Below are 17,531 nucleotides of genomic sequence, written 5' to 3'. Positions count from 1 at the left end.
AGGCAACTTCAAGATCTGGAAGTGAGACAGACAGCCCAGGAACACAAGAAACAAAGGTGCCATGAGCAATTACATGAGTAGACTGTGTGGGGGCTGTTAGGGGGATTAGTATTTACTCATTTCCTGAAATGTAAAAAGACGACAACAAGACTAGCGCATTACTGAAATCTCAAAGATGAAAATATTATTGTAAATACATGGCCTCTACTGCAATTTTGCACTAGAAATAGCTCATTCCATCTTCTAATACTATGCTGTGCGCAGCCTGTATCAATGATTACTTAATGTTTCTTTTCAATCCCTGTGCATTACTACTCTTCTGGCTTATAAAGCATAGCATATGTCGAGGAAAGTAATAATTAGTTTTCACCAAGAATGTAGTAGGAGTGAAGCTTGTCTAGCCCAGGTTAAGAACTACCTAACACAAATGCAGAGTATCCTGGCCCAAACTAAACAGCCTTCCTATAAGGGTCCAGAAGCTTCTGCACTAACTAGTGACTTATTTATAAAGCATACAGCCTCTATTTTTACATGTTTTTTTGACATCTGTGAAATTTACAAATATTATCCAGAACAGAACACACAGGTCTATATATTCAGCATTACTTCCACTCAATTTTTTTTTAACCTTCACAAACATATTCTTCCTGAATGTATAAACAAAAATATTCAGAAGGCTTTCTATCAAAGCAGCAATAGAAGGTCTACAGCATTAGGAAAATGTATTTTTATTAAGGGGTTTAAACAGTTAGTGTTGTAAGATGCACCCCCCCTTATACACCTTCCCCTCTGCATCTAGTCCATGTATGTACTCATTATCTTAAAGTGACACCGTCACCCCCTTAGTGCATTCTGACATCTCTACACAGGTGTAAAGGGTAAATTTAGTGTTTTTCATACCTTATTTCATATCATATGTCATGGTGCTTGTTCAAGTAAAAAGTGTCCTTTTATCATCTGCAGATTGTATTAAGTGGGCGTGGCCTCGCGGCACTAGCGCCACATAACCCCGCCCACAACGGCACGGTTGGCCCCGCCCTCTTGACGCCCATTGGTTGTCCAACGTAAAGGGGGTGGAGTCTAGACCTTTCGGCCAGCCTGTTCCAATGGCCGGCGAGGGGGCGGGGCCAATTGTGCCATTGTGGGCGGGGTTATGTGGCGCTAGTGCCGCGAGGCCACGCCCACTTAATACAATCTGCAGATGATAAAAGGACACTTTTTACTTGAACAAGCACCATGACATATGATATGAAATAAGGTATGAAAAACACTAAATTTACCCTTTACACCTGTGTAGAGATGTCAAAATGAACAAAGGGGGTGACAGTGTCACTTTAATGCCTGCAAGCACACAGCCATTAGCTGAAAGCCTTGACCTCTGCAGGGGGAATGCAAAGCATATGATTTGCTTAACATGAATAAAAATAAATTAGTAAAACCCCACCACCATGTATGTGGGGGTATGTGATGATGTGAACAGCAATGAATGACAGTTATGATGGCTAAGGAGGGGCAGCCCTAACAAAACATTACATGTACATGTGGGTTTTGGGTGTTAATGTGGCCGTTATTTATCCTATTGACTATATGGAAAGCCTTTGTAACCATTTCATTCTGAAGTGTACAGAAATGTGTTCCTTCATCAACATAAATACATATTTCCCTTATGAAGGATTTGTAAATTGTCAACACTTCAAAATTCTGATTTTTCTACATCTTGTATTTTCTTTTGTTCCACATGACGGCACTAAACAATTGTATCTGAGCGGCAGCAGTTTGCCTATTGTTCAGTTCTATTAACCTGCGTCAGTTTACAATTCGCTTCTCTTTACACAGAATGTTTTGTGCGCTATTTAACTGAGTGTTGAGAATGGAAACGTACATTGTTCTACCAGGGATCAGTTATATTGCTTTAAGAGAGTTCTGGACTAACATATTATGGTCACACTGGCAAAAAAAATTATATATCTCAGTGTATTTTATTACTCAGCTTATGCAGGCAACTCAAACAGTCACACAAATACAGCATTAGGGACGACTTTGATGTTTCTGGTGTAGTGTGCAGACGCAGCTGCCTGTAGAAGATTGGGTTGCTTTGGATATGTCCCACCCCAGACCAGTTCCATGCACTAGCCCTATTTAAAATAAAAACACAGTAACCCTATCTCTCAGCAGCATCTGAGTCTGAACACGCCAGGGCCCTCCTTGGCTACCACAGGGACCTTTCTGGCTTGCGTCCTTCCACTACAACAGCCAGAGTTAGACTCACTAAGGTGTGGCTACACTTCCTCTCCCGTGTGACTTCCTTCTACAGCATTTGTAAGGTGTGCTGTGAGTAGGTGAGAAGAGAATGCAAGAAAAGACAAGGGTAAAGAAAGGTAGAAAAAAGAAAACTCCCATTGGTGCACAGATCCTAAAGCAATAACCCTTAAGTTACATCCAGCTGTGCAATACTTCGGTACACAACATATATATACTAGCGCCATCTAGTGGCAAAACTTAGGTACTACTTCATTACCACATTTACTTTGATGTACAGACTTTTGCGAGGTGTGTAAAGACTAGAAACACCCATGGCGGGACACCACATTCCTCAGCCGCTGCAGAACCCCACAATACACCTCAGCCTCTGCAGAACACCACAATGCACCTTAGCCGCTGCAGGACCTCATAGGCCTCTTACTTTATAAGAGAGCCAAACATCCTCTTTTAACTGTAATATGCACAATTACACACACTCAAACAAATATGCAGCATTACATGCATGCACACACACAAATATGTGCAATTACATGCAAATACACACACCTATGCACATTTATGCACACACACAAATATTCGCAATTACATACATACACACACAAATATGCACAATTACACACACACACACACACACACACACGTACACTTCCACCTTTCACACAGCCTGGCTCTGGGCACCTCCTCCTCTTCTGTGCCAACATGGGAGAAAGCAACCAGAGAAGATAGTGAGGTGGCTGTGGAGGGGCCCCAGGGGGAGAGAGGAGTGGGCCCCGCTTCTGTCTTTACCTGGGACTCTGTCTGTCAGCTGTGAAAGGCAGGAAAGAGCAGTGTGTGCAGTACAGCGGTCACAAGCTTCAGCGGGCTCCCTGGATTCTAGTTTGGGTCTGGGCTCCTGACAGCTGTACCACCAATACGGCCCTAAAGGTAGCCAAGGGGTATAAGAAGCTGCCAGGATCCTCTTGAGGGAGCTTATCTCTTTAAGAACAAAAAGGATTAGGATGTTAAATTTAAATTGTCTGAAACTTCTCTCCCCCAACATTACATGCAGAAATCTGTGGTTACCACCAATGACCAATGTTGCTTAGAAGCTACATATGGTGGTGGTGGTAGTGTGCTCTGATTAGGTGTGATAAGGCTGACCCATTTCTCCTAGATGACACATTTTACAATAAGCCTTATCACTCATTGGGACAGCTTTAAAGGAGCTAAAATGCAGCACCCTGTGTCAATGAACTTCTAAAGAATTTAACATGAACAGCATGAAGGTCAGGTAACCAATATCTTTCATAGAACTAAATATAATGCAGCAATAAGCAGCCTCCTACCTTTGCCACTTTTTTGTTCTCCTCCTCCACTGGCTGTTCTTTATCTTTCTCAATCTTAATTTTTTTCTTTTTCGACCTGCAGAGAAAATTTAATATGTGTTATTTCTTTGTGCCAGTAATTTGTAATATTTTCTCATGTTCAATACAGTCTTAACAGAGCGTATGGAATGGATTAAAACCTGCACTGTAATATTGTTAAATTAAAAAGATGTATTGGGTGATTTGCAATCAGAGTGTGATGTTCAATTGCATTCAACCATTTTCCAATGTTTGACGCCAGAATCTCTCTTAAAACAGAACTTCCAAGTTAAATTAGAATTGATTTGCTGTATATTGTACTGTGACACTTGTTTCCTTTCTTTTTCAATATCACATTATTATATTTCTGCTATTAGACTGGTAATCCAGTCTGTGTTTATATCATGTTATTGCAATCAATCACTGCAATTGCCTCCTTGTCATTGGGACTGCAGACTTAGGGAACACAGAATCAAACTTTTAGATATGAGCTATGTAGACAAAATGCAATAACACCCACATTTAGAACCAACAAGTCGATCATAAAGGACAAGAATAATAAAGTTTTAATTGTAAAGTTTGATTTTGATGCAGTTAACCATCAAACGCTACTTCTATTAATAACACTATTTATATTCAACTGTCCAGAATCTTCCAGGACTGTTCTGGGTGCATGAGTGGGGAGAGTCATACAGCTGAGCTGCGTGTATTTACATATGAGAGATATATATTATATATATACACACACATATTATATATATATATATATATATATATATATATATATATATATATATATATATATATATATATATATTTATTTTATATATAGTGTAAACTACCCCACCACGTTACAGTGGCCTCATACATGGGGCAGTCCTACACTGTACTATGGCCTCTCCATGGCATGAAATACCTCTATGCTCTGGGCATGCAAGATCTGTTTTAGACCGGCACAAGTAATTACACCACCTGGGTGGGACAGGTGGAGTGCACGACCAAGTAGAGGCAGCCACTCCCCCCATCTGGAACACAGAAAATAAAGAAAACAAGTTTGGTCAGCTCTCCTAGAACACCATTCACACTAGGCAGGAGCACGTTGCTATGGCTGATGTTGCAAACACACAAAAATGCAATAGTTCACCGCAATGGCAAGATACAGACCCACTACAGACATGAAAATAGTTAAAAGCAGCAGGTTTTTTTGCAGTTGGGGGGGGGGGGGGGGTTGCTTTTCACTATTTTCATGTCTGTGGTGGGTCTGTATCTTGCCATTGCGGTGAGCTGTTGCATTTTTGTGTGTTTGCAACTTCAGCCATAGCAACGTGCTCCTGCCTAGTGTAAACGGTGTTCTAGGAGAGCTGACCAAATTTGTCTTTATTTTCTGTGTTCCAGATGGGGGGAGTGGCTGCCTCTACTTGGTCGTGCACTCCACCTGTCCCACCCAGGTGGTGTAATTACTTGTGCCGGTCTAAAACAGATCTTGCATGCCCAGAGCATAGGCGTATTTCATGCCATGGAGAGGCCATAGTACAGTGTAGGACTGCCCCATGTATGAGGCCACTGTAACATGGTGGGGTAGTTTACACTATATGTATAATATATAAAATACATACATATATATATATATATATATATATATATATATATATATATAAATAATCATATGTAAATACACGCAGCTCAGCTGTATGACTCTCCCCTCTCATGCACCCAGAACAGTCCTGGAAGATTCTGGACAGTTGAATATAAATAGTGTTATTTATAGAAGTAGCGTTTGATGGTTAACTGCATCAAAATCAAACTTTACAATTAAAACTTTATTATTCTTGTCCTTTATGATCGACTTGTTGGTTACAATTTTTTTTTTTATATATCAATATCTTTTTAACACACACACATACATATATATACACTCACCAGCCACTTTATTAGGTACACCATGCTAGTAACGGGTTGGACCCCCTTTTGCCTTCAGAACTGCCTCAATTCTTCGTGGCATAGATTCAACAAGGTGCTGGAAGCATTCCTCAGAGATTTTGGTCCATATTGACATGATGGCATCACACAGTTGCCGCAGATTTGTTGGCTGCACATCCATGATGCGAATCTCCAGTTCCACCACATCCCAAAGATGCTCTATTGGATTGAGATCTGGTGACTGTGGAGGCCATTTGAGTACAGTGAACTCATTGTCATGTTCAAAAAACCAGTCTGAGATGATTCCAGCTTTATGACATGGCGCATTATCCGGCTGAAAGTAGCCATCAGATGTTGGGTACATTGTGATCATAAAGGGATGGACATGGTCAGCAACAATACTCAGGTAGGCTGTGGCGTTGCAACGATGCTCAATTGGTACCAAGGGGCCCAAAGAGTGCCAAGAAAATATTCCCCACACCATGACACCACCACCACCAGCCTGAACCGTTAATACAAGGCAGGATGGATCAATGCTTTCCTGTTGTTGACGCCAAATTCTGACCCTACCATCCGAATGTTGCAGCAGAAATCGAGACTCATCAGACCAGGCAACGTTTTTCCAATCTTCTACTGTCCAATTTCGATGAGCTTGTGCAAATTGTAGCCTCAGTTTCCTGTTCTTAGCTGAAAGGAGTGGCACCCGGTGTGGTCTTCTGCTGCTGTAGCCCATCTGCCTCAAAGTTCAACGTACTGTGCGTTCACAGATGCTCTTCTGCCTACCTTGGTTGTAACGGTTGGCTATTTGAGTCACTGTTGCCTTTCTATCAGCTTGAACCAGTCTGCCCATTCTCCTCTGACCTCTGGCATCAACAAGGCATTTCCGCCCACAGAACTGCCACTCACTGGATGTTTTTTCTTTTTCGGACCATTCTCTGTAAACCCTAGAGATGGTTGTGCATGAAAATCCCAGTAGATCAGCAGTTTCTTAAATACTCAGACCAGCCCTTCTGGCACCAACAACCATGCCACGTTCAAAGGCCCTCAAATCACCTTTCTTCCCCATACTGATGCTTGGTTTGAACTGCAGGAGATTGTATTGACCATGTCTACATGCCTAAATGCACTGTGTTGCCGTCATGTGATTGGTTGATTAGAAATTAAGTGGTAACGTGCAGTTGGACAGGTGTACCTAATAAAGTGGCCGGTGAGTGTATATATATATATATATATATATATATATATATATATATATATATATATATATATGTGTGTGTGTGTGTATGTATATATGTGGCATCCCACCACGGGTGTTCTTTTCTCTTGTACACCTGTTGCAAAAGCTCCTTACACCAGGTAAAGTGGTGATGTAGTGCACTTTGAAGTTTTGCCACGAGATGTCAGTGTTTTATCTGCATGCTCTTATGTATTGCACAGCTGAAGTTAGCAAAGGGTTACTATTTTGTTTATACTATGTGCTTTTGCTGACCTATAGGAGATGCTCTCCACTTTTATCTTTCTTTCTTTTGCGCACATTCCTTTCCACCACTCACAGGGTACCTTGCTTAGTTCCTGTAAGAAGTTACTTGGTGGGAGCAAGTGTAGCATCAGTTCTCACCCATATTGTCGTGGGAGAAGGACACACAGAGCAGAGACGTCGCTATTGTAGACAAGCCAGGGCCTGGCTCTGCCAGGACACTCGTCCGGGACAAGTCAGTTCAGTTGGTCTAGTCTAAGACACGAGTGTGGTCAGATGTAACTAAAGACACTTAGGGGGAGATTTATCAAAGGGTGTAAAATTTACACTGGAGCAAACTGCCCACAGCAACCAATCACAGCCCCGCTTTCCTTTCACCAGAGCTGAAAGCTGAGCTGTGATTGGTTGCTGTGGGCAGTTTGCACCAGTCTACATTTTACACCCTTTGATAAATCTCCCCCTTAGTTCTTTCTATACTACTACTATATCTACTACGCAGTGCTAAACACTACAAGAGGGAGAAGAGTCTGGAAACATCCTAGACCACGCCATGAACCAGTCTAAAAAACGCAGGGCAGTATCCTTATACAAAAGAGGAACTTGCCTGGATAGGACAAAGCTACCAGAGGTCTACATATCCTATCTCGCAGTGCAGGCAACTGGGACATCCCCGGGAACTTAGCTTCACACAGGTAACCAAGGCTGGGGCTTATATCACCCTAGGAGGATGAGTCACTCGACATTGTAGGGCACAAAGTGGTCAGATTATAGTCTATACACGGGTACAAGTAACTTCTCACTCTCAAATATACTCTCAAGTTCCGGCAGAGTACATTGCTACATTGAGTTAGGACTCCCTTGACAAACTCCTCTCCACTGCACTACTCTCCTCTCAACTCTTCAAGCACTACTATAACTGCCTCTATTCTACTCCACTTCTTCCATCTTCTCAGCACAAACTAGTTCAAGGACTAAAGTCTGTGTAAAAATTTATCTATTTGCTGTAAAGTCCAGGTGGGTCAATTGCCATTCAGGACTACTGTGACAAGAGCCCAAGGGACCCATCACAACCCAGCAGGTCACTGACCATTTCTGGGGAGTACAGCCAGCCACAACACAAAGCAGGTACCAACATCACGCCTGTGTGCTGGACTAGCACTGGCATCAAGACTATACTATCTTTGGCTGAGCTGTACAACACCACTGCTAATAACCATCCATCAGCGTTGGTCCACCACATATATGTATGCGAGTGGTGGTGGGGTTGATTGCGGGTACTGAAATTTTGAACCATACTACCCATAAACAGATATAAGCAGAAGTCCCCAACCCACAGTCTACTGAAGCCACACCATTTCTGTCTTGACTGATTGACAAATAACTGAGCCTTCAGGAAGAGGCATGATGCATGCTGTGGGTGAGCTATCCTTTCTATGGCACTTCAGCCTTTAAGAATAAAACCAAACAATTTTATAACTCTACAAATGGCCAGCAGCAAAGACGATGGTATCATTTGTATTATCTCCCACCACCTATCTGCCTGTGTCTGCAGCTCTGTACCTGGTAATGACCTGATAGAAAAATGCCACTGTGCAGCAGCTGCCTGTACAATGCACAGGTAAATCTACTCCAGCTCTGAGCTAGCATCTTTGGTTTATGGCAATGTCCTTGCAAAAATCATAGTAAAATCTGTCAGTCTTCCATGGCCACAAGGCTTTTATGCTCCACTGTATTCTCCTAAAACAGTTTGCATGGTGTAAATCTGACAAAAAGTTGCACAACTGAACATTATCTCTATATATGCACACACACATACAGCTTGGAAACAATTGGCTCTGGAAGGCTGTTCCAGAACCAAACAGTTCGAGAACTGAGCTGTGTGTTTCCATAAGGAATAAAAATGTGTTTAATCATTTTTTACACTCCATGGTTCAAGGTGCAGAGTGCCGGCCCACAGAGTGTAAAGACTGGCAGTAACAGTGCATCTTGCGCCACTACTTACTGCAAAGAAGCAGGGATTCCTGCCATAATGACGGTAATCCCTGCTCTAAATGGGTGCAGAGAACACCAGTCTAGAGCAGGAATTGTGATCATTACGTTCCCCTAAGTGGAGAGCAGCAAGTTCAAACAGTGGCCCGCTCCTGCCCCTTTCTCTGCCTTTGCTGTGGGCAACACCCCTTTAGACCGGGGATTCCCATCATTATGATGGATGGGAATCCCTGCTTCTTAACAGTGTGTTTCATGCAATGGAGGCAGAAAGAGAGGCAGAAGCGGACGGCTGTTTGAATTTGCTGCGCCACCCTTGCTTCTTCCAGATCTTTCTCTAGGCCGCTGACACCAGCAGCCCTCTCCACTGTTGATTCTGCAGCCACTGCTGCTTCTCTTCGCTGCTGCTGCTTCTCTTTGCTGTGGCAGGCTGGAGGAGCCGTTCCCAGTGGCAGGGAGAAGCAGCGGCGGCCCGGGGAAAGCTGTTAAGCTGACAGTTACCTCCCTTTACGTTCGAGTGAGGTGTTTGGGAACTGAGGTATTACTGTATATTAAATCATTTCCTCTTAAGTGTTTAAATATCTGCAGTTGCAGATTTTGCTGTGGATATTCTGTATTTCTTTAGCACAATTGACAATACTGCATATTTATTGCATATTTTGACTTTTGACATATTTCGAAGATCTGAAATAAATCGTTTGCATTTCCCAGAAAAACCTGACATACTGAAGACTTCCACCCCCCACCCCCACCTCCCAGCTGCTCTCACTGTATTTGTGGCAAATTTTCAACGTCAAAATTTTGTGCAAAAAATCAGTAGCAGATGCATCAAATATGACCCCCACTCTAATACAGATCTTTCTACTCTCACAATTTCAAATTCTCCTGCACTAATTATCATGAGTAGTAATGAGAGTACTAAAATGCTCGGGTGCTCGTTACTAGAGACGAATATCTCCAGATACTCGAGTGCTTGTTTCAAGTAACGAACCCCACTGAAGTCAATGGGAAACTCGAGCATTTTTGCAGGGGACCATAGTTCTGTAGAGGGAAGGTAGTGTTAAAACCTGTCAACCTCAGAAAATGATGGAAACACAACTGAAATGCACAGGAAACAGCAGGGGCAGCATGTATGGATGCCTCTGAGGCTGCCTAATCATACTATTATGCCAAATTCTAGGCAATAGCCTGGCTAAAACCGAGGTAGGCATATGAACCACCAAAAAACTCAGCCTGACACAGCATGGCAATGGGAACACAGGGAACCATTAAAACAGAGGTAGCATATGATGAACCACCCAAAAACTTTGCCTGACACAGCATGGCTGTGAATACACAGAGAACCATTAAAAACAGAGGTAGCATATGAACCACTCCAAAATTTAGCCTGACAGCATGGGGGTGAGGACAGAGTGACCAAAGTAGAAGCGGTAGCCAGTGAGCCTCCCAAAAATTAGGCCAGACACAGCATGGCAGTGAGCACACAGAGAACCATTAAAAGTGAGTGAGGAAGCAAGTAAGCCTCCAAAAAAATTGGAGTGAGGCCAGGAGCTGGGATTTATAGTGGACACAAACCTAGGTGCTGACAGCTAACTGGCTAGGCCAGCTGTCAGTCAACCATCAAAGGAAAACCTGATGCCGATCGACCGGGGGTAGTAAGGCCCTGGCCGCGGCTACACAAAAAAAAAAAAAAGATAACCCAGCTGGCTGGTTGCCAGGGACGCGATCGGCGGGCCCCCAGCAACCAGTCCCGCTCCTCCGCAGGCGTAGTGACGTCAGAGCATGGCAGTCAGGACACAGAGAACCATTAAAAGTGAGTGAGGTAGCAAGTGAGCCTCTTAAAAATTAGGCCAGACACAGCATTGCGGTGGGGACACAGAGAACCATTAAAAATAGAGGTAGCATATGAACCACCCAAAAACTTAGCCTGACACCACAGACCCAGAACAAGATGAACAAAAAAAATCATCCAATAAAAATAGCTGGATTATGGCTAGATTTAGCCTCACCCCCTCATGCAGTTGTGCGTGAGAGGCATATCTTTGGAGGTAGGGACAAAGAACAACAAATAGTCGTCTTAAGAGGCCCCAGAATTTGATTTGCTCGAATGAATACACTTTTAATCCTTTAAAGAATCTCTAAGAGAGGGCAAGTGCGGTAGCCTGTCTATTAAAAAGACCTGATCAATCCTGCCTTCAAAAAGGCTACTACAACATCCAAGGAAGGATAGAAGCTACTGTTGAAAGGCCTGGTCAATCCTGCCTTCAAAAAAGCTACTACAACATCCAAGGAAGAATAGAAGCTACTGTTGAAAGGCCTGGTCAATTCTGCCTTCAAAACGGCTAAAACATCCAAGGAAGGTAGAAGGTGCTGTTCTGCAGTTTGTGCACCGCCTGTTGGCGCTTACCAACGGCACTGCTGCTGCACCTAAAACTAAAATAGCCGGATTATAATTTGATTAGATCGAATGAATACACTTTCAATCCTTTAAAGAGTCTCTAAGAGAGGGCAAGTGCGGTAGCCTGTGTATTAAAAAGACCTGGTCAATCCTGCCTTCAAAACGGCTACAACTTAAAAAAAAAGTAGAAGGTACTGGTGAATGGACGGCAGAGGACACCCGTCATATGACATCCACAGATAATATGGTTTGAAATGGACAAGACAAGGATGCTAAATTGAATTTGACTATGAATTTGACAGTAGCAGATGGGGTAACATTCTCTGCATAATGTGACTCCCCACTTCTCCCCCCACTGCTGTTTCAACTTTGAATTTGACTGTAGCAGTTGGGGTAACTTTCCCTGGTTGACTTGCGGAAATGCGCATAGATGCGGGCAAGTCAGCCAAATGGGGGTAGGTTTTAAGGAACGGAAGCAACACTAGGTTGAAGTGGGCCAGGCATGGTACATGTGTGAGGCTGCCGAGTTGCAGAGCCGCCACCAGGTTCCGCCCCTTGTCACACGCAACCAAGCTCACTGCTAATTACACAGGGTAATTAGCAGTGAGCTTGGATATGGCTTCAATAAGACATAAATTTAAAAATTAATAAACGTCAGCCTGTCAGTTGACAGGCGGGTGCGCTTATTAGTGAATGATGATGCCACCAGCTGCACTAAAGACCCGCTCTGACAACTAACTAGGGGCAGGGCAGCCCAGCACCTCCAAGTCAAAAAGTAAGAAATACAGAAATCAGAAAATATAGTAGAGGGCCCACTAGTTTTTAAGGGGCTGTGAGATACAATCTGGTGCTGGCTGCACCAATACACTCTGTGACACCCCCTTTACACTGTGCAAGCAAAGCAGTAGTGAACTTAGATTTGCCTTGTGTACTATATTTTCGGATTTCTGTATTTCTTACACAAGGCAAATCTAAGTTCACTACTGCTTTGCTTGCACAGTGTAAAGGGGGTGTCAGAGTGTATTGGTGCAGCCAGCACCAGATTGTATCTCACAGCCCCCTAAAAACTAGTGGGCCCTCTACTATATTTTCGGATTTCTGTATTTCTTAGAGGGCCCACTAGTTTTTAGGGGGTTGTGAGATACAGGGCCGTTTCTTGCACCGGGCGGGCCGGGTGACGGCAAGGTGCACAGACAGTTAGGGGGTGCTGGTGGCACCCCCGGGACCTCACACAGCCTTGGTTGGATAGCGCACCACCGCCCCCACACCCAGACCGTCACCCGGGCGCCCGGCAGCCCCCCCACCCCAGTCTGCCGCTGCCGCGCTCATGTGAGCGCTCAAGACTTGCCCCGGCCGCCTCTCCGCATCACCTCCTGCCCGCACGTGTTCATCCAATCAGCTCAGTGCAGAGCGGGAGCGTGGGGCCGCTGCGGCTGGCTGTGGTGCACGCGTTGATTGGCTGCGTGCACCGCAGCGGCTCCACGCACCTGCCCTGCTCTGATTGGAGGAACACGTCGATGTGTCGGGCGGGCAGTAGGTGATGCGCCGCTACTATCACTGCAGTACTCACCTCGCAGACGCAGGTGAGAAGTGAGAGGTAAGAAGGCAGCCAGTGGGGAAGTGTGTGTGTGTTTGGGGGGATAATGTATGGAGGAGGAAGGGGGGGATAATGTATGGAGGAGGAGGGGGGGGTCAGGAGGGGATAATGTATGGAGGAGGAGGGGGGGGTCAGGAGGGGATAATGTATGGAGGAGGAGGGGGGGGGTCAGGAGGGGATAATGTATGGAGGAGGAGGGGGGGGTCAGGAGGGGATAATGTATGGAGGAGGAGGGGGGTCAGGAGGGGATAATGTATGGAGGAGGAGGGGGTAAGGGGGGGGATAAAGTGTGGAGGAGGAGGGGGGTCAGGGGGGATTATGTATGGAGGAGGAGGGGGGGGTCAGGGGGGATAATGTATGGAGGAGGGGGGGTCAGGGGGGATAATGTATGGAGGAGGAGGGGGGGGTCAGGGGAGATAATGTATGGAGGAGGAGGGGGGAACAGGGGGGATATTGTGTAGAGGAGGAGGGGGGATCAGGGGGGATATTGTGTAGAGGAGGAGGGGGATCAGGGGGGATATTGTGTAGAAGAGGAGGGGGGTCAGGGGGGATAGTGTGTGGAGGAGGAGGGGGGTCAGGGGGGATAGTGTGTGGAGGAGGAGGGGACCGAGGGGGATAGTGTGTGGAGGAGGGGGGGGGTCAGGGGGGATAGTGTGTGGAGGAGGGGGGGGTCAGGGGGGATAGTGTGTGGAGGAGGGGGGGTCAGGGGGGATAGTGTGTGGAGGAGGGGGGGTCAGGGGGGATAGTGTGTGGAGGAGGGGGGGTCAGGGGGGATAGTGTGTAGAGGAGGGGGGTCAGGGGGGATAGTGTATGGAGGAGGAGGGGGATCAGGGGGGATAGTGTATGGAGGAGGAGGGGGATCAGGGGGGATAGTGTATGGAGGAGGAGGAGGGGGATCAGGGGGGATAGAGTGTGGAGGAGGAGAGGGATCAGGGGGGATAGTGTGTGGAGGAGGAGGGGGATCAGGGGGGATAGTGTGTGGAGGAGGAGGGGGATCAGCGGGGATAGTGTGTGGAGGAGGGGGGATCAGGGGAGATAGTGTGTGGAGGAGGGGGGATCAGGGGATAGTGTGTGGAGGAGGAGGGGGTCAGGGGGGATATTGTGAGGAGAAGGGGGTCAGGGGGGATATTGTGAGGAGGGAGGGGTCATGGGGGATAGTGTGTGGAGGAGGGGGGATCAGGGGATAGTGTGTGGAGGAGGAGGGGGTCAGGGGGGATATTGTGAGGAGAAGGGGGTCAGGGGGGATATTGTGAGGACGGAGGGGTCAGGGGGGATAGTGTGTGGAGAAGAGGGGTCAGGGGGGTAGTATGTGGAGGAGGGGGGGTCAGGGGGGAGTGTGTGTGGGGGATGGGGTACAGATAGGGTAGTGTGTGTGTGGAGGGGGTCAAGTGGGGTAGTGTATTTGGGGGATGGCGGTCAGGTTAATTGCAGGCAGGAGGGGAACTTTATTACTATGGTGGGTCCAGCAGGAGGCATTATTACTATATAGGAGGCACAGCAGAGGAGGCATTATTACTATTTGGAAGGCACACTGAGGGCATTATTACTATATGGGGGCAGTGTCGGACTGGAGTCCTTGGGCCCACCAGGGGAAATCATTCTTGGGGCCCACCCTTCTGCCACTATACTTATGTATGGTAACATTAATAATGGTCCAGTAACACGGCGTGATATGGGGCAGTGTAGGGCTGCAAACGATTGCTAATCAGCAGGGCAGGAATATATAGAGATGTGCGGCCAACAACGATTTTTACAGCCGCACAAAAGATCAAATAAGCCGACTATCGACCATTTGCTCGCTTGTCAGCTGATCTCTGGCACTTTTACATGGGGCTTCCTAGGAGCGCTTGTTACCGATAATTGGCCGGTGTAATTGGGCTATAAGACAATTTTCTTTGCATGATAACACTGTATACTACTGTATGCTACCAATAGCACCAGTATATAAAGAGCAAATATCCCCACACATATTATTGCCATACTGTTACTGACCAAATCCTGTATACTGAGAGTGATATTACCAATAATACCAGTATATAAGGGGGAAATATTATCACCATACATATTACCGCCATACTGTTACTGACCAAATCCTGTATACCAATAATACCAGAATACAAGGGGGAAATATTACACCACACCACAACCATCACTACCATATTGTTACTGACCAAATCCAGTATACTGAGACCAATAAAACACAGTACCGGATTACAAGTGACAAATACCACCACATACTGACTAATACCACCATATACTGACTAACAACGCCACATACTGACTAACACCACCACATACTGACTAATACCATCGCTGCTACTGAATAATCCACTGTACACAGATCACTATCACCTCATCCAGTCATATAGAGGTGGACGCAGCTCTACACAGGCTCTATATACCATATACATTACAGTGCAGTTATATCAAGTGACTCACAGGGGACGTCTTCTCTGATCGGAGTTCTTCCCTTTTCATCTTCTTCTCCATCTGTCCTGGGCCGTTATGAGAACTTCTCAGAGCCACGAATCCACAGAATCTGCCAGACAAACAATATTAGGCTCCTCACTCTGTCACCATCCTCATCTCTATACTAACTGCACATCTGAATTGGCCCCTTTACACCCTCATTTGGTGGGTAGCCCTGACTCTATGTATGTGTGTGTGTGTGTGTATATATTATATATCCCTTATAGTATATGGTCCCCTCTGTGTAGACACCTTATAGATGGTCCTTTGTTCAGTCCTCCATATAGATGGCCCCCAGTGTTGTCCATGTCCCATATAGGTAGACCCCCTTATGTTGTCCATCCCTTATATATATAGCCCCTCCATGTTGTCCTTCTTCAATATAGATAGCCCCCTCATGTTGTCCATTCCCCCCATATAGCCCCCTCATGTTGTCCATTCCCCCATATAGCCCCCTCATGTTGTCCATTCCCCCCATATAGCCCCCTCATGTTGTCTATTCCCCCCTATAGCCCCTCATGTTGTCCATCCCCCTATAGCCCCCTTATGTTGTCCATCCCCCCTATAGCCCCTTCATGTTGTCCATTCCCCCCCATATAGCCCTCTTATGTTGTCCACCCCCTATAGCCCCCCTTATGTTGTCCACCCCCCTATAGCCCCCAGTGCTGTCCATCCCCCCCCCCTATAGCCCCCCTCATGCTGTCCATCCCCCCCGTAGCCCCCCTCATGCTGTCCATAACCCTGTAGCCCCCTCATGCTGTCCATAACCCCGTAGCCCCCTCATGCTGTCCATCCCCCCGTAGCCCCTCTCATGCTGTCCATCCCCCCGTAGCCCCCCTCATGCTGTCCATAACCCCCGTAGTGCCCCTTATGCTGTCCATCCCCCCCCGTAGCCCCCCTCATGCTGTCCATAACCCCCGTAGCCCCCCTTATGCTGTCCATCCCCCCTGTAGCCCCCCTCATGCGGTCCATCCCCCCTATAGCCCCCCTCATGCTGGCCATCCCCCCTATAGCCCCCCTCATGCTGGCCATCCCCCCTATAGTCCCCCTTATATTGTCCATCCCCCCTATAGCCCCCCTCATGCTGGCCATACCCCCTATAGACCCCCTTATATTGTCCATCCCCCTATAGCCCCCAGTGATGTCCATCCCCCTATAGCCCCCAGTGATGTCCATCCCCCCCTATAGCCCCCCTCATGCTGGCCATCCCCCCTATAGACCCCCTTATATTGTCCATCCTCCTATAGCCCCCAGTGATGTCCATCCCCCCCTATAGCCCCCAGTGGTGTCCATCCCCCCCCCTATAGCCCCCAGTGATGTCCATCCCCCCTATAGCCCCCAGTGATGTCCATCCCCCCTATAGCCCCCAGTGATGTCCATCCCCCCTATAGCCCCCAGTGATGTCCATACCCAACTATAGCCCCCAGTGATGTCAATACCCCCTATAGCCCCCAGTGATGTCCATCCCCCCTATAGCCCCCAGTGATGTCCATCCCCCCTATAGCCCCCAGTGATGTCCATCCCCCCTATAGCCCCCCTCATGCTGGCCATCACCCCTATAGCCCCCCTTATATTGTCCATCCCCCTATAGCCCCCAGTGATATCCATCCCCCCTATAGCCCCCAGTGATGTCCATCCCAACTATAGCCCCCAGTGATGTCAATACCCCCTATAGCCCCCAGTGATGTCCATCCCCCCTATAGCCCCCAGTGATGTCCACCCCCCTATACGCCCCAGTGATGTCCATCCCCCCCCTATAGCCCCCAGTAATGTCCATCCCCCTCTATAGCCCCCAGTGATGTCCATCCCCCCTAAAGCCCCCAGTGATGTCCATCCCCCCCTATAGCCCCCAGTGGTGTCCATCCCCCCCCCCCTATAGCCCCCAGTGATGTCCTTCCCCCCTATAGCCCCCAGTGATGTCCATCCCAACTATAGCCCCCAGTGATGTCCATCCCAACTATAGCCCCCAGTGATGTCAATACCCCCTATAGCCCCCAGTGATGTCCATCCCCCCTATAGCCCCCAGTGATGTCCATCCCCCTCTATAGCCCCCAGTGATGTCCATCCCCCCTATAGCCC

The 17,531-nt window shown here is 46.9% G+C and overlaps 1 protein-coding gene across 4 annotated transcripts in view; it reads right to left on the bottom strand.

Moving 5' to 3' along the window:
* The window catches only part of LOC138789755 (DNA topoisomerase 1-like), a 104,446-nt gene that overhangs the window by 78,660 nt on the left and 8,255 nt on the right, over positions 1 to 17,531 (bottom strand). For all 4 annotated transcript variants that reach the window (XM_069968547.1, XM_069968548.1, XM_069968549.1 and 1 more), the window contains one exon: positions 3,588 to 3,663. In XM_069968547.1, the coding sequence (XP_069824648.1) occupies positions 3,588 to 3,663 (76 nt within the window). The remainder of the gene's footprint in view (positions 1 to 3,587; positions 3,664 to 17,531) is intronic.

The sequence above is a fragment of the Dendropsophus ebraccatus genome, chromosome 4, assembly GCF_027789765.1.
Source record: "Dendropsophus ebraccatus isolate aDenEbr1 chromosome 4, aDenEbr1.pat, whole genome shotgun sequence".
Lineage (NCBI taxonomy): Eukaryota > Metazoa > Chordata > Amphibia > Anura > Hylidae > Dendropsophus > Dendropsophus ebraccatus.
The sequence above is the reverse complement of the archived record's forward strand: the minus strand, read 5'-3'. Positions and strand labels throughout refer to the sequence as shown.